At 37.8% G+C, this 18,794-nt stretch overlaps 1 protein-coding gene across 1 annotated transcript in view; it reads right to left on the bottom strand.

Moving 5' to 3' along the window:
• Positions 1–6,718: 6,718 nt before the first annotated feature.
• LOC138159851 (receptor-type tyrosine-protein phosphatase N2-like) overlaps positions 6,719–18,794 on the bottom strand; it is a 1,065,359-nt gene continuing 1,053,283 nt past the window's right edge. The window contains exon 12 of the mRNA XM_069086126.1: positions 6,719–6,825. Within this exon, the coding sequence (XP_068942227.1) occupies positions 6,719–6,825 (107 nt within the window). The remainder of the gene's footprint in view (positions 6,826–18,794) is intronic.

Genomic DNA, 18,794 nt, shown 5'->3' with positions numbered 1-18,794 from the left:
TTATTTCTAGGCAGCCAGGTGGTTCAGTGGACAGAGCTTCATGCATAGAGTCAGGAAGACCTGAGTTCTAATTTGTCCTCAGACACTTACTAGCTCTGTGACTCTGAGCAAGTCACTTATACCCATTCATCTCAGTTTCCTCTTTTTTTGAGAGGAAATTGGGGTTAAGTGACTTGCACAGGGTCACACATCTAGGGTGTCATTTTAATATGACAATCCACTCCAATATCCTTGCCATGAAAATTCCAAACAGGGACATGACAAATTGGAAATTACAACACATTATAGTTCCTGGTATATATTAATACTTAATAAATCCTTCCTGGGTTTGTTGCCTTTGTTTTGAATATAATAATCACATCTCACAAAACTGCCCTGATTCATATCATTTTGCAATAGCATCGATTAATACATTTTTTAGCAGACCCAGATGTAAAGTCACATACATATAACTATTTATAACATTATTACTGAGATACCCACATTATTACCTCTAAAGTCACATTTTCCTAGATCCAATGAACAACATTAGGTGGAGAAGGGCCAGAGCTCTCATTATGGTGGGGAGATGAAGGCTCTTATACAGCCTGTCAATATATGGGGGGAGGTATACAGTTTTTCACTGGGAAGATATGTGTACTTAAAGGGAAGGGGCACATTCCTCTGTGTTTTACACCTCCTGGTCCTCTGCTTGCTTATACTGGACAGCACCAATTCACTCTGATTCTTTGTTTGATACAGATTCACCAACCTCAGTATCTCATCATTGTTGTTCCCTTCTATCAGGACATGAATTCTCCCCCAACAGACAATATTTTCCCTTGGTGGAAGAATGACCAGTGAGAGGCCTCTGTGTGCCTGTACTGAAGTTGCCTAGGTGAAGTTCGTTTTATCCCTAATAACTGACTTCTGATAGTGACTACTGTTTAAACTGTCATCATTCTTTTCAACAGAGCAGAACACTTGAATAGATTTTTTTGTATGTAAAATTAAGCTAGTTTTTTAAATCTATTCACTCTACAATTCCATTTTATAAACTGAATTTTCACTGAAAGGCCTGTCTACTCTTCCTTTGAATTTATATACATTATGGAGACCAGGCATTTGGAGTTGGAAGGAAGCTTATAGACAATCCCTTCTAAAGGATCTATGACAAATGATAGTTCAGACTCTTTTTTAATTCTTGCAGCAATGGAAGACTCATTACCTCTCAAGGCAGATGCTTCCATTGCTGGAGAACTTTACGTGTTTTAAAAAAAATTTTGAGTCAAAATCTTCCTTTCTGTAACTCACTCATTGGTTCTGGTACTTCAAGGAAATTCTATGTGATAAGCTTCTTCACATTTGAAGATAATTTCATGTGCTCTTTTCCAGGCACATTAACATCAGCTTCTCCAACAATTCATTACATGGTTTCTGGGTTTCTCATCATCCTTCCCTCTCCTCCCCCTGCAGCAATCAGGGTTAAGTGACTTGCCTAAAGTTCTCAGGTCTCCCTGACTCCAGGGCCAGTCCTCTATCCACTGTGTCTTCTATTTGCCCCTCTCACTATTCTTTGGGGGTTCAATTTGGCATGTATGTCACTAAAGAGTTATAGAGGATCACTATAGGGTTACTCTACTAATTTGTTACCGTAAAATATTTAGATGAATGGCAGTGTTGTGATAGCCAGCCTAAAAGCCAAGATACCTGGATTCAAGGCCTCCCTTAGGCACATATTGGCTTTATGACACTGGGCATTTCACTTAAAGACTTGGGGCTCTAAATAATTCTTTATGTGGTCTCTCTAAGCTGTAGAGGAAGTACTCACTTGGATTGTAAGAAGGAATTCCCTCACCTGGGAGTTTTCTATACTCATAAAATTACAGGCCTAGTTCCTCTGCCTAATACAATTAGAAAAGGATATTTTACTTTAGAAAACATTTAGGGCATCAGTTACTGGCTCCTATGATAATCTTAGTTTATTTTTCTTCCAAGCTTTTTAAAATATACTTCACATTGACTTTCAAGTTTCTTTTGGTAGAAACATGGATTTATATAATATGAATAAAATTATGAAACCTTTCAAAATATCAGAAACCATGGCTTTAGAAATATGTCAAAACATCACTAATCTATTTGGAATGTGTATATGTGTTCTAATCTATTCATTTCCCTTAAATTTGTTTTGAGATATTTCCACTTGGCTAAAAAAAAGTTTTAATTCAGATATCTGTCATCAGATGTGTGAATCATAAGCTCACAGGAAAGATTCCATAAGGCTGTTAGATTTCCAGTAATCAAACTCTGCTTTACATTCCACAGTTGGAATTTATTAGGGATATTTGTATCAAATAGAATTATTTCTTTACTCAATTATGAAAAATAAGAAATGAGAGGGGTGGCTAGGTGGTGCAGTGAATAGAGCACTGTCCCTGGAGTCAGGAGGACCTGAGTTCAAATCTGGCCTCAGACACTTGACACACTTACTAGCCGTGTGACTTTGGGCAAGTCACTTAACCCCAATTGCCCTCCAAAAAGTAAAAAAAAAAAAAAGGAATGAGAGTATAGAAATAAGGCAAATAAAATTTTGGGTAAAATATTATTCACTCTTCCAAAATTCCTCACCTGTCACCTTTATATCCATATTTCTTCCCTGTCCCCTCAACACACACACACACACTCCCTATTTTTCATCGTTGCAAAAAATTTACAAAGTTTTAACTTGAAACTTATATAAGAGAAAAAACTTCATGGAAAGCAAGAAGTGTTCAGCTTTGAGATCCCATGTGAGAATTCTGTAACTGAATTTCAAAGATAATAGAAAAGCTGCCTTTTGACAAGGAAAACTGCCATCTGGAAAAGGACAGGAGATCCTGAGAACTAGTCTCCAAATATGTGATCAACCAAGAAAACATCTGGACTCTGCTAAGAAGTCTGAGAGCCCCAAGAGGAAGACAGAAGTTGAATCATGAAGAACGGAAAACAGGGGAGATTGTCATTTCATGGCAAAAATTCAGTAAGTGAATGGAACCAGAACCCATGGGTTTGCTACAGTCCTTTGCCTCTCTTATCACTCCAGATGCCCCCAAGAATGGCTCAGCCAATACAATAAAGCCAAGTTGATAACTATGTGAAGACCAGACAGGGAATCCACTCTATACACTATATGGATATTTGCTTGAGTGTCTTGTGAACTGCAACATGAAACACAGCCCATAGAAACATAGCAAATAGGAAATTCATTTTGTCTTGCTCTTGCTATGATATCATTCATTACAGGCTGAATTATATGGACGTGGGACCCTCTCATAAGTAGAAGGGTTGTGTGTAGGTTTGCTCTATAAATAGAAAGAGGGAGAGGTTTCCATCCCTTTCCCACTGAAAAGTCCTGAAGGGACTTTTACTAGCACTTTTGTAGATTATCAGTTAGACATATCAAGTTTTTAGGGAGGTAATGTTTATTGACTGTGGCCAAGTTTTCTGTCAAAGGCAAAATAAAAAAGATAAACTTGGAGGCAGGCTTTTCTCATTCTAAAATATGAATTCCAGGGGAGGGAAGCGTGGGGTGAAGATGTAGGGGTTATGGCATAAAGGTTCCAATATTCTGATAAAGAAGAAGCCTTATGCACTATTTAAATATGTGTCACACCAGAGAAAGCAGGTTAACATTGTAAACAAACAAGACTGAGGCCAGTGTTATGACACAATATGGCTGTATATCAGATTTAGAGTGACCTTCTTGCCCAGGAGTCAGCTTCCTTTTCAGAGTTTGTTTCCATCATAATATGTCATCTCTGACTTCAGGAAAACAGTCTTGTCATGAATTAAACAGTGAGGTCAGCAAAGTATTAATAAGAAGATAGAGATAGAGCTATTTCACTATTTGACACTAGGAATTTTGAGACCTGAGTTCTGGTTCTCTCTTTGTTGTTAATTAGGGTAAATCTATTCATTTCTATCATTTTCCTTGTGGAAGCTAGATGGTAAAATAGATAAAAGTGTAGGATTTGGAATTAGACCTGGTTTCAAATCCTGCCTCATACTTACTATCTAGGTGACCTTGGGTAAATCACTTAATCTTGGTTTTAGTTTCCTCAACTGTAAAATGGGGATAATAATCATACTTTCTAGGGTTGTTGTGAGGATTAAATGAGATAAGAATACTTTGTAAACCTTAAAACACTATATACATACTATTGTTATTAGTAGCTATAGTTGTTCAGTTTTTTCAGCAGTGTCCTGCTCTTTGTGACTCCATTTGGGGTTTTCTTGGCAAAGATACTGGAGTGGTTTGCCATTTCTTATTCCCATTCATTTTACAGATGATGAAACTGAGGTAAGTAGCATTAAGTAGCTTGCCTAGGGTCATACAGCTAGTGTGTGTCCAGGCTGCATTCAAACCAAGTCTCCCTGACTCCATGTATTCTATCTTCCCATTCCATTGCAGCCCAGATGCTCTATACACTACACCACCTAGATGCCCCTACTATTAGTAGTAGTAGAAGTAATATTGGTGGTAAAATTGAGATAAACGAATCAAATTTTTAAAAAGAGTGAGATGTGAAAAAGTTTTGTAAAGTTTGATGTAGTATTCTTAAAGTAATAGGTCTATTTATTTGATCCACAGAAGCGTAAGGAATTAAGACACCTGAGTAAAGTATGCCTAACTGCTGGTCCAGCTAAGAGAGCTATATGTAGCTAGTTAAGCAGTTTGGCATAGAACTCCTGACTCAAATATGGTAACTCCCTTTCCTGAGCCTAACATGGTTTGGTAAGAATCAGTTTTAAAATCCAGTAAGATCCTAGTTGGGGCAGTTAGGTGGTGCACTGGATAGAATACCTGGCCTGGAGTTAGAAACATTCATCTTCCAGAATTCAAATCTGATCTGAGACACTTACTAGCTCTGTGATCTTGGACAAGTCACTTAACCCTATCTGTAAAAATGAGCTAGAGAAGGAAATGGCAAATTGCTCCTTTATCTTTGCCAATAAAACTCCAAATAGGGTCTCACAGAGTTGGACATGATTGAAAAATGACTGAACAGAGCTCATGGCTTGCTTTTCTATTTGAACTAAATGCAGCAGACACAACTTTTCCTTTCTTCCTACTCAAAAGACTAGTCCTTCCACAAAATATTCTTCCCATTCCACTCCAGCCCAGCCTCTGCTTTGGCCAAAATACACTAAGTCAAAGGGTGACCTGAGAACCAGCTGCATGATTGGATTACTAGGAATGACTTTCACCTGAACCCATCTGTGTTTGATTCCCAATCACTGGAGAACTGGCTTAGTTACAGCACTCTATTATTCCCAGAGGAATGACTATGCACAAAAATATATAAAAATCACATTTGATAAGGTTGAGGGAGCAGAACCGATGGAAAGGTGAAAAGGATTTTTGAATTTCCTTACACCAAAAAGAGAGACAGTTGAATCAAAGCACTTCCATCATTCACCCTAATCCTCCAAGCTCCTTGGGTCCCTTTCCCCTTTGGTCACTGTGCCTTCTGTGTAATACAGACAGTTATTTGGTTCCCCACTGCCTCTTGGCTTATTCCTTTCCACTTATTGGTTGCTGAAGATACAGCACATTGCAAAAAAAAAAATGCAGGATGTTGTCAGCTGTCAAATGCTTCATTAATCTAGTCTGAGTTGGAAAGGCATTGAGAAAACACCAAGTACAATAGTATCTGTCAGACCCCTTCAAGCGTTTTTTGAAAAGTTTCTATCAGTCATTTGTTTTACTCTTTTACTGCACTCTGTCCATCGTTTAGCTGCAAAATGGATGTTTTCAAGGTACAATGCACCCTTTCTAAAAAGCTGTTCTGGAGAGCGAACAACTTTGTAACCATAAAAACCTTTTTACTTGGGGGGTGGGAGAGAAAGAGCAACCAATTAGGCAAAATCTTATTTCGACAATCCAAGATATGACTGGTAAATGACAGATTCATGAAACAAAGCTGACTATGGAGAGTTCAGACTGAGAACAAGAAACATCAAAATCAGGAGAAATCTGTTTCTTACTGTTTATCTTCCATTGTGAAAATCTTGAAACCCACAATTTCAGATGCCACCCCAATGTAGGTCTTAGCCCCTGTTCACATGCATTTCTGGGAGAGTATACTAGTAATAGAGTTAGAATACAATTAAGAACCAGTCCAAAGCAGGCAAGGGTTTGAACTTGCTGGAACTACAGATGGGGAGCTTCATTAAGTCTCATTTTCTGTAATAGCAAGATGGGTGTGACCATGCTTATGCATATATTTCATGCACATTCAGGTATTTCAAGTGCTATTCTGAAAATAGTCTCTCTAAGCAGTTTGTTCACCAAATGGACCACCTTTAATACCACTTAGCCTTGGTCTAAGATTATATATTTATTTAAATAATGTAGATAAAGTCCTATTCTACCAAATCTCAAGATTTGGTGACTTCATGAAAAACTCAAGAAAAAAGGGTATCTTAAAGGCACTGGCCTTCTTCATGATCAGTGATTTTCCTCATGTAGACATGATAATGGCAATTTGACAAGTTTACAAAAGCATCATCCCACACTGACTGTGGTTACGTGGTACAATCATCATGGTATTGGTATCGGGTACTTTTTAACCATCGTGATGATCAGTTTTGGATGCAATTATCCTTAATGTTCATGTCACCGCTCCATGGTCAATGTGATGACATTGCTTGAGCCTGTGGGCAACTGTATTTTCATGGGAAAACTTGGCGAGCATTTTCATCGACATTTTGAATAACACTTTTGCCTATTATCACTTACCGACCCAGTTCCAGTTCGGAGAATTTTCAGTCCTGAGGCTTTTTCAAGCTTGTCTTTGTTGTCAGCTGTTGGGAAAAATTGAGAAGCACAGTTGTCAGCTTGGTGAGTATTCAGTGCTCAATATACACCTAACCTTTAGGTTATTTTTCCCCTGTTGAAAAATTCAATAAATTTACTGCTGATATCCTTATTCATCAATGGGCCAGCTTTCATGAACAGCAACAAAATTGACTGTGGCATTAGTCTTTCATAATAAGCCCAACTAGAAGGGGAAAATGGAATATATTTATTCATTTCATTATGTTCCTCACTCTTTTATCCTCTCTTACCCGTACCCTTAGAAGAAATTCACTAGAATAATTTAGAGCCAATAAAGGATTCGTCCAAATTGGCTCCTGATTTAAAATGAGGAAGACTTTGAGGGAATGAATTACACTCAATAATCATTCCAAGAGAAATGAGCTTTGGAAACAATTAGTGGATGTAAATGCAAACTCGGGGATCCTAACACTAATATGGAAAGCCCGCCTGCCCCCACTTCGGTCCAAAGGAAGTTGTGTCAAAAGCAATTGACCTTCATTTATGATTCTGAAGAAATATTCCACTGGACAAAGCTCCTGTCATTTTGGAAATGAGAACCCAGAAAAAAAAAGGATTGCATTGAAAACTCTGTGAATGAAGAATGCATTGGGATTGTGATGAATAGAGAAAGGGAAAGCAAGAAAATAGCAATTACTTTCACCTCACAGTGTAATACACCTACGTTAATCTTGGGTAATGAAATTATATCTTTGAGCATGATACAAATGAGCTCCTGTTATAGCCTGCCATCTCTACCTTTAGGGTCTTTTCATTGTCTTATAGAAAGTTTTCCCTTCAAATGAATGAACATTATTTTTACATATAGGTAATTATATATACTGCAAAAAAAGGCTGAAGCAGACAAGAAACAATCTGGGTTAGAGCAAAAGCAATGTGAGAGCCTCAATAAGGACATTTAATTGGGATATGGTGAGGGCAATACAATGAAGTAAACCCTGAATAGCAAGAGAATTTTTTTAATGGCAATTCATAAAGCAATCATTTTTTTTTTAAATGGAGTTCCCATTAACAAAAGATAACAATTTCCTGAGTAGCAGCTTACTCTTAAAGATAATCGTTGATAAACTTTTACAATTGGGTGTAGGCTTGAAAGGAATGGAAAAATAGAAGATTAAAAAAAAGGCTCCCTTGTTATTACCAAGAGCAACCAAAGCACAGGCCTAGAAATGAAAAAGGCAGCTTGTACAAGAGATGTGTACCTCTAACTTTTTAAACTAGTGCTAGTTGATCTCCCAGTCTCAAGTCTTTCCTCATTCATTCCAGTCTACACCCCAATCAGCTGTCAAATTGATGTTCTTCAAGTGCATGTCTGACTATGTTCATATCCCCTTGCCCATCATTTAAGTAACTCCCTATTACATACAGGATCAAATACAAAATCCTCTGTTTGGTTTTTAAAGCCCTTTATAACCTGGCTCCCTTCCTATCTTTCCACACCTTACATCCCTCCACATACTCTCGATCCAGTGACATCAGCCTCCTTATTTACATCCTGGGCACAACACTCAGTCTTCAACTCTAAATTTCCACTGGTCTTCCCTCATGCCTGGAATACTCTCTCTCCTTACCTCTATCTTCTGGCTTCCCTAACTCTCTTTAGGTCCTAGTTTACATCTCACCTTCTGCAAGAAGCCTTTCTTGATCTATGTTAATGCTGGTGTCTTCTCTCTGAATTTATCTCCATTTTATACTGTATGTATCTTCTTTGTAATCATTTCCACCTTTTTTTCCCCCATTAGACTGTGAGCCCCTTTAGAGCAAGACTTTTTTTGGTCTTTCTTCATATCCCCAATGCTTAGCACAATGCCTGGCATATAGAAGGTACTTAATGATGTTTGTTGGCAATTTCAACCAATGTGCTTCTAGACTGTCTGAGAGATGGATAGGCAATCTCCATCTATATTTCCATTTAAAGGGAGAGGGACTTAACTGAAACTGGTGCAGGAAGCTCCTAGGCAAGGGAGCTCCCTCTACCAATATAAATTGACCCTTTCTTTGCACCATAAAGTCTTAGGGAACTGCCTAGAACATCTAGAAGCTACTTGTCCAGGATCATTTAGCCAGTAGGAGTCAGAAATAGGACTTGAACCCAGGTCTTGCTGTTTTAGAGACCAGCTTTGTCCACTAGATCAGGCTCCCGCTTTAGATCAGTCTACATGGATATCCAATGACTGTTTATTTAAATTGGTCAGAACACCAAAGCTAGTTAATAGTGGGGAGAAAGACACAAAGAACTCGATTGCAGACTGGTGATAAACAAATGTAAATTTTGCACAAAGAAAGTAACTGGCTCAAGTTAAGCCAAGCTCCCTCAGGAGCTGTAATTCACAATGCCAACCTACTGATTATAGTGGGAGATACACTGTTTGGTGCATCCCTTTCCAGCAATGTAAACCTAGTCAGAACCTTATAAAAAGCTTATATTAGTGAATATAGAGCCAGGAAATTAGTCCATCAACAAACAATCAAAAAGCACCTACTATGTGTCCAACACTGGGCTAGGCACTAGGGATATAAAGATAAAAGTATAGCACCCCCTGCCCTTGTAGACCTTACATTCTATTAGAATAGGAAAATAAGTGACTTTACAAGTCATTAGATTTAGGTCATTCCAAACCTAAATGAATAACTTTTTCTTACTCTAAGAAGTATAGGAGGAGACAACATAAAGGAATGGGGCCTGCAGTCAGGATTCAACCACCCTAGAATGGAGAAACATATGTGTCCTATTCCTTGGCTATGTAAGGCCAGAACAAATTCAAGATGAATGTTCTCATATCCAAGATTTTTACATGGTGTGGCACTGGGGATGGAAGCCTCATTAAATATCTCAGTAATTGTTTTCCCATTGAACTTTCTTACAGAACAGATGGCAATATTAGACTGAAATGAGTCACTGGGGCAGTTATACAAGTATAACTGAATAAGCAACAGACTTTTCAAAGAAGTAGAAGGATCCTCTCTTTCTCTCCACCTAGACAAATCCTGCTGATCCTTGAAGGTCCAGCTTGGTCTCTACTTCCTGAATGGCTAGCCTCAGTTTTCTCAAATGTAAAAATGGGTATTATAATAGCAACTACCTCTCAGAGATACTGTGAGGATCAAATAAGTTAATAATTGTAAAATGCTTAGCACAGTGCCCACCACGTAGTAGGTACTATATAAATATTAGCTATTATTATTAGCTATCAGCTATTACTGATTCCCTCAGAGGTTCTAGCATAGTGCTGAGTGCCTAGTAGGGACAGAACACATATTTATCGACATGGTGATTCCTTGTTTGAAACTCCTAAGAAATATGGTAAGTTTGGCAAGAATCATATAATGGCAATTCACAAACAGCAAATAATAAATAGTCCATCAACTTTTGACTCATTTTGTTCATTTCCATCACCATCATTTGTGTATACTCGTGTACCAAAGCTATGCTGAGGACAAATCTTAGGAAGCTCTTGAACCTTTGAAATTAAGGCCCCAATTCTCTGTCTGCTTCTTCTTCCTAAGATATGACCTCAGCCTCACTGAGATATGACTCATCTGGGCCTAGAATCTGAAATTTACTCAGGGCTTAGCATGGTGTTTTTCACACAGTAAGAGGTTAATAAATATTTGTTGAATTGTATGTTAAACTCAAAGTAGCTGATTGCTTTATTCCTGACTTCTTGCTCTCTCTAGATTCCATTTCCTCTAAACTATCCATGCTCCCTGGTGACCTAGGGATGACTAATGACCGAAGCCTAGCAAAGATAGGAAATGCAAACCAAAAATCCACAGGAAAAGAAAGCCACAAAACAGCAACAAACAGCAAAGAAACGACAGTCTAGAGTGAGATGTTAAGCAAATCAACCAGTCCCACAGTCATCACAAGTTCTGCTGATAACCTTTCCACAAAATGGAGGTTCTAAGAGGAACTCGCCAAATGAGAGGAGAGTTAGCCCTGAAGAGGGATTCTTTATGAGTAGACTCCTGGGTAGTAGGCTGTGGATGATGATAAAAATAACAGCTTATATTTATTGGGCACTTTAAACTTAATAGCACTTTTGTATCAATCATTTCATTTTAAGACCTAGTATTTAGGGATAATCAGTTGGACTTAACAGATAATTCAGTATGGAGTATAAGGAATCTAATATGACCCCCGGGTCTGAGCACAGGAAACCAAAAGAAGGTGGTGCCATTAAGACAAAACAGGAAATCAGAAAGAAGAGACGGCTTTGCAGGGATGATGTGGTATTAGGTTTGGACCTGTCTAATTCAATGTACCAGTGGGATATTCAGGTGGAAATGTCAGATGGCAGAGATACCAACAACAACTAGCATTTATATAGTACTTGAAAATGTGCAAAATCCTTTGTATATGTATCTTGACATTTCCACCTGGATATGCCACTGGTACAATGAGTTAAGACAGGTCCAAACCTAATACCACATCATCCCTGCAAAGCCATCTCTTCTTCCTCACTTCCTCTTTTGTCTTAATGGCACCACCTTCTTTTGGTTTTCTGTGCTCAGACCCTGGACACATTAGATTCCTTATGCCCCAAATGGAATTATCTGTTAAATCCTACTGAATCTCCTAGAATGCTATCTCTTAAAATTAAATGACTGATAAAAAGTGCTTTTTAAACTTTAAAGTGCTCTATAAATATAAACTGTTATTTTTATCATCATCATTGTCAACAGCCTACCACCCTGGAGTCTACTCATAGGGAATCCCTCGGCAAGGCCCACACTACTCCCATTTGGTGAGTTCTTTGCAGACCCTCTGTTTTGTGGGAAGTTGTAGGTGGTCCTGCCTTCATTCATGTCTTGGCATTATTTATGATTTTCTCTGGATTTAAAATCATGTTTTCCCACCCCCCTTTCACCATGTTTCTTTATTCCTATATCTCCTTCCCCTCACCCCTGCTTTTTTTCTCCCCTTTGTATGCTGTCTTTGAGGGCAAGAACGGTCTTTCTTGTTTATATTTGTAATCACCAGCACTTAGTACAACGCCTGACATGTAATAATTGATCAATAAATGCTTCTTGCCTTGCCTTGTTACCTTCCTCTTCACTTCCATAGTAGTAATTACTCATTTGTGGGGTTCATCCCATCATACCTTGAACTATAACAAGTTATTTACATGCATATTCCTATTCCCCTGTTAGATTGTGAGCCCTCCCCAAGGAAGGAATTGTGTTTGTATTGCATAGAACAATAATTCAAATCAATCAATATTTATTTAGCATATCTTTCAGAGAGCACAGCAGCATGGAGTACTGGGAAATAGCCTGGCTAGGGAATCTGGAGTGGTTTATGTTTGAAACCTGTCTACTACCAGTTCTATGACCACAGGAAAGTCAATTAATCTGTTAACACTTTTCTAAGATTATAAATTGCAGATCAGTTACAATAGATAGGGGCTATTTGGAATTTGGAATTAGAAGAGCCTAGATTTTAATCTTGCCTCATGTGCTCTCTAATTTCATGAATGTGGGCAAGTCAATTAACCTCTCTTTGTCTCAGTTTCCTTGCCTGTAAAATTACCAAGGGGAAAGGGAGATTGGATTCTAAGGTAGCTACCTTCACCTCTAAATCCATGATTTACATCACCTGAGAGAATTTCCTCACCAGAAATTGCTCATACAGGTGAGATAACAGCCCTGGAACCCAAAAAGACACACATTAAAAAACCAATATGATTTATAATAAATATCTCCCAAGGTTGTTAGGGGCATCCAGTGACATAATGTACCTGTAGTGCTTTGCCAACATTAATTCTTCATGTTAATGTCAACTATTATCATTATTAGGCATCAGGGATGCAAAGATGATCCAAGATATAGTGTCTGCCTTTCAAGGAGCTTATGGTTTAGCAGGAAGGAATAAGATAAATATGCAAATAACTATGATACAAAATATGTCATAAGTACATAAGAAAAAACCACCCATTATAGCGTAAGGGATTCAAGAAGGAAGAGATGAAAAAAGATATATGGATGAAGATAAAAAGAGATGAAGAGATGAAGAAAGAGAAGAAGGAAGATGGATAAAAGGAGACTTCTCAAGGATAGTGGCATCTAAGCTTTATCTTCAAACTAGGGAAGGATTTCAACAGTTTGAGAGAAAGGGAGAGGCATTTGTAGACATGAGATTGAATGAGAGCAAAGGTGCCAAGGCTGAATCAGGGAATAAGAAGTGGGGGATTACCAAAGAATCTGATCTGGCTGTTCAGTAAAGCATCCCAAGAGGAAAAGCACCATAAAGGTTAGAAAGGTCAGGTCAACACAAGCTGTAGATGGCCTTGAATATTAGACCAAAGAGCCTATATTTTATAGAATAAACATAAAGGAATAACAAGATTTTTAAACAGGGGAGGGATATGGTCATAACTATAGATTACAAAAATCACTGTTAGCAAACATCAGGTGATTTGCTGTATGAAATAATAACAACAGCACCCACTACTGAGACTTATATTACATTTTCAGATTTGCAAAGATCTTTACATGCCCTATATCATATTTGATTTTTATTACAACTTTGGTAGGTAGGTACTATAGGTATTGTTATTTCTACTTTACAGGTGAGAAAATGAGTCTCAGAGAGACTGAAGTCACATAACTAGTTTGAGCAGGATTCAAGGCCAGCCTCTGACCATCCATCCCCGTATCTTTCAACTTTACCATATTATGAATGAATAAATGAATGAATGAGAATCTTTTACAAGAAACAATCTTGTTGCCTACTTTTTCCACCTTGTTTTAAAAATATTAAATAAACTTTAAAATATTTTAAATACAGTAACAAAAATAGTTGTTTAAAAAGTATAATTTTAAGTTTCAAATAATTCAGGGCTCTCACTACTTATAATTACTCTTACAGGTTCATGCTGTCTCATATTCTTCCTTGACTATATGATTTTCCTTTTCTGTTTTGTACAGATTCATTTTAAGTATTATCTCACCAGAGAGCTCCCTGTGTAGTCACATTTGTTTCTTTAACTATCTCCATTTTCAATGAGATTATTTACCAATTGAACGGGACTTCATTTTTAGATATATCAGTTTTCTTTAAAACCATTCACCTTTTTTAGAATCTTGATTCATGAGACAATACCTTTATTTTCTTGCAGTTTCCAAAATGAAATTGGTTTTGCAAAGTCTACATGATGTATCTAAGTATGCTCAACATCCCTTCCTTCCTCACTGTGAGCTACCCATGGTCACTTTCACAGCTCCTTAGAAACATGAGTAGGAAAGACATTATTTCAACTAGGGCTTCAACATGTAAACTTTGGTCCCAATTTAATATTTAGGACCAATTTTTCAACTTTCCAAACTGGCATTTGTAACAGAGGGCTAACAAACCTCAGTGTAGAGACATACTAGTAGAGGCCACTTTAATAAAGCAAGGAACAACGCACAAAGCCCATTTTTATCTTCATGGGAGACAAAAAGGGTTTCCAAACACACAAAAAAGAAGTCCTTTAAAATTAAATTCACTAGATGAAGGATATGCAAATTACCTGAAGAAGCGGAACCCTATAATGTTCTCAAAATTCTGCAATAGCCTATTTAATTAGTATTTTAATTTATCAGAATAATTCTTTGCACTTGACAATTTATGCAGTATTCCATATAATTAAGCACGTAGCTACAGTGGAATAATTTTGCCTACTCTCTTTATACCAGTTATTTTAACCTGAAAGAATCTGTAGAAGTCTCTTCTGTGATCTAAATTACAATGGGGACAACTTAATGGGTTTGCTCTATTAGAAAGCACGGGAGAGTGAAGTTGAGTACTGAAAGGTAAAGGCTGTCACTGGGCTCAGGCCTCAATAACCCAAGGGAAGCCAGATTCACTTTCTGAACAACATCATTTATTTTCCTTAGCAAAGGTCACCATTTATTAAAGGACAGAGTCAGAAGACTTCCTGGCAGCATCTTGGGTAAGTAGAGTTTTTGATGGTTAAGATCTACATGAAATATATACATGCATACATAAACACACATATGTATGATAACAAAAATATATATGTATATATTGATATTCGTATTTACATGAATATGTAAATATTCACATAAATATGAATACATACATGTGTGTTTAGTTGTTTTCAGTCATGTCTAACTCTTCATGACCCCACTTGAGGTTTTCTAGGAAAAGATACTAGAGTAGTTTGCCATTTTCCTTCTCTAGCCCATTTTACAAAGGAGGAAACTGAGGCAAACAGGGTTAAGTGACATGCTCAGGGTTACACAAATAGGGTGTCTGAGGTCAGATTGGAACTCACAAAGAAGATGAGTCCTCCTTCCTACAGTCTATCCATTGTGTCACCTAGCTGTGGAGAATTTGTAAATCATTGGGACAAATACAGAGGTGGAAGAAAATTGACATGTATTATTGAGACCACTGCATTAATTTTGGTACAAAAATAATCTTTATAAGTTTCCTACATAGATTAGATAAATAAAACTAATTCACCTTATATTGTATAGACTTAACCCTAGAGCACGGTAAATAAATTTTTAAAATCACATAACAACTAATGGATAGAAAATGATAGATAGTCTCAACCTTTTTTCACATGTATAACCCCCCCTTATCACTGGTCATTGCTGACTTCAGTCTGACAGCAGCATGTAAGGGTTAGCAATGACCAGTGAGAAAGACCAATGAGATAATGCTATGAAAGGAGGATTGTTCTCATGGATCACATTGGATAGGCTAGGAGTGGGGAACTCTTAACTTTCCATGGCCCCCAGTTTGTCTGTCTTGTATACCTGTCAAGAGGAAAACAAACTGGACAGTTATGTTGAAAACAAAGCAACTAAAATTTCACAGCTGAGTAAGAAGGGTTTCATTTTTTTCTGGGATTTCAAGTTGGGAAGAGAAGAGAGAGAGGGAAGGGAGAGACAGAGAGAGAGAAAGAGAGAGAGAGAGGAGAGAGAGAGACAGAGACAGAGACAAAGTGAATTGGAAAATAGTATTGTTGAAACCAAATATTGGGTTCTTGGTTTGCCACATATAATACATAAAAGGTCACTGATGGATAGAGCACTAGCCCAGGGAGTCAGGAGGACCTGAGTTCAAATCCGAGCTCAGATACTTAGTAGTTGTGTGACTACACAACTTAATTTTGATTGCCTCAAAAAAAGATTCACTGAATTATATTGGCTTCACTATCAGTTTTTGTTAATAATAATAACATTCACCACTTTAAGGTTTGTAAAGCATTTATATACATATGCATGTAATCTCATTTTACCTTCACAACAGCATTAGGTGGTGTTATTTTTATTCACATCTTTTTTGTAGATAAAGAAATTGAGGTAGATGGAGGTTAAGTAACTTGCCCAGGACCACAGAGATAGCAGTATCAGAAGTAGCATTTAAACTTGGACCTTCCTGGTGCTCTAAACACCATAGGTAGGTGGCTACCAACTGCCAAGTGTGAAGAATTGCAAAATTTTCCTTTGTTAAGGGGCCTAGTGATTTGGGCACAGCTATAGAGACAAAGGTCACCAGCTCCACTCCATCTTTCAAGTGTAGCTAAGTGTAATTCTGGGTAATCTGTATGGCTTTAGGGCGAGATACAGAGAATGCCAGAGTTGGAAGTAATTTACCCATGTCAACTCAAATGCCAAACAAAAAGAGTTGTGAGGCAAGTAGAACAGGCATTAGCTTAGGAGGCAGGGGACCTGGCTTGAAATCTTGCTTCTACCAATCATTGTGTGATGTTAGAGGCAAGTCATTTAACCTCTGTGAGCCGTAGTTTCTTCACTGATGAAATGAAAGGACTAATCCAAATGGACTCTAAGGTGCCTTCTAGTTAGGAAAGAAGGAACCAAGCATTTCTTAAGTACCTACTATGTGCTGGGAACTATGCTAAACACTTTACAAATATGATCTCATTTTATTTTCGCACCAACCCTGGGAGGAAGGTACTATTATTGTCTCCATTTTACAGTAGAGGAAACAGACTGATGTTAAGTGACTTGTCCATGATCACACAGCTGGTAAGTGGCTGATGCCATATTGGAACTCAGGTCTTTCTTGATTCCAGGTCCAATGCTCTGTGCCCTATGGCACCACCCAGCTGCCTCTTCTAGATAAAAATCTAAGATTCTGGCTTTTGCAGTAGGCTGTGTCTATAAGGATCATGTTTCTGAACCAGAATCAATTATATGGCCAAAAGCTTTTTTTTTTCTTATTTCCCTATTTTAATTCTCTATACTGAGCCAGGAAAGAAGTCACGGATAAAAGTACAGTGGGGACCTGATGGAGTATCATCACATCAGGAAGTTTTTTTGGGATAAAACTTGACCCTCAATATAGATCTTATCTGTTTATAATATAAATGGTATAATTAAATTCTTTGCAGAGCAGGCCCTTTTCTCACAAAAGAATTAAGAAAACAGCTAAAAGATATAAATAAATAAACAAATAAGTGAAACTTATGTAGCCTGTGGTTAGTCATAGAAAAGACTGAAGTAGGCAGTTAGCTACATTTTTGAGATTTCCCCCTCATCCAATTATCTTCTCAAGTGAACTAAAATTCCATTATTAGCTATTTAGTTTTTGGGGAGGGAGGCAGTGTTATCTGCCCCCTGTTAAGATACCTCTTAGAACTATTGACACAGTGATGTGGGTTATTCAAATAACTAGACATTATTTCAGGAAATGACTAGCAGAATCCTGAGAGAATGGGTCACCAGTAAGATAAATACTATAAGATCTGAAAAGAATGGACAGGCTTATAGGCTGAAGACTGAAGGTAGGGTTATCAGATGACTGGTTCCGGGCCACAAAAGAACAGCTTCTGTAGATATCTGAGGAAGAATAGAATTATGGAAAGGAACCAGTACTATAGAGTGAGTGGAAGGAGGCCAGGATTTGGAGTCAGAGAAGCTGGATTTAAATCTCAGACTATAGGTTTCTTCTTCATGAACCCAAATGAAATAATCTACTCATCCCCAACTCACCCTGAGCTTTCATACATTGATTCTTTTGAGTTTGTGGTTCTTCCCACCATGGGACCACAGGGTTAGGACTAGAAGACTCCAAGCAAGAAAGTTAATATTTCTGATCTTCACTTTCCTCATTTACAAAATGAGGAATTTGAAAGAATTCTTTTTCAGGTCACCTTCAACTTTAAATCTTGTGATCTTAAATGAAAGAAGGAGAGTGCTGGCATACTCTACCTTTATCATTCTTCCCAGGGCCAAATGGACGTAGCCACAAGTTCCTGTCCAATTCAACCCAAATGATATTATGAACTAGTCTTATAAAAGGAATACTCAAAGTAATCCTAGCCTTCAAGGAATTAGTATTCTACTGGGGGCAACTGGGTGGTGCAGTGGATAGAGTGCCTGGCCTAAAGTCAGGAAGACTCATATTTATGAGTTCAAATCCAGCATCAAACATTTGACTGTGTGACCCTGGGCAAGTCACTTAACCCTATTTGTCTCAGTTTTCTCATCTGTAAAAAGAGCTAGAGAAGGAAATGGCAAACCACTCCAACATCTTTGCCAAGAAAATCCCAAATGGGGTCACAAATAGTTGGAAGTGATTAAAATGACTGAACAACAACAAAATTCTACTGGAAGGAACATGATGTGTCATCAGATGGTACTATGGATAAAATACTCCATTTGGAGTTCAAGGATCTGCCTGTCATTTTTGACTTGTGGGACACTTATGACATATGTCTGTATTTCTCTGGACCTCAATTTCCTCCCAGTTTTAAATCTATGATCCTAAGATTAGTCATATAATTTGAGGGGAAAGAACACACTAACAATTAGCGATGTATCAGGAATCTTTAGCAAAGGTCCTTAGTGCTCTGAGAACCTCAGTGAAGAGTCCTTTTCTGAGCAGTTATGTCTATTCAAGGGGTGTGTGTGTGTGTGTGTGTGTGTGTGTGTGTGTGTGTGTGTGTGTGTG

This window comes from Petaurus breviceps, unplaced genomic scaffold, assembly GCF_028583685.1.
Source record: "Petaurus breviceps papuanus isolate PSGF00001 unplaced genomic scaffold, PetGlider_PUasm1.0 178, whole genome shotgun sequence".
Taxonomy (NCBI): domain Eukaryota; kingdom Metazoa; phylum Chordata; class Mammalia; order Diprotodontia; family Petauridae; genus Petaurus; species Petaurus breviceps.
The sequence above is the reverse complement of the archived record's forward strand: the minus strand, read 5'-3'. Positions and strand labels throughout refer to the sequence as shown.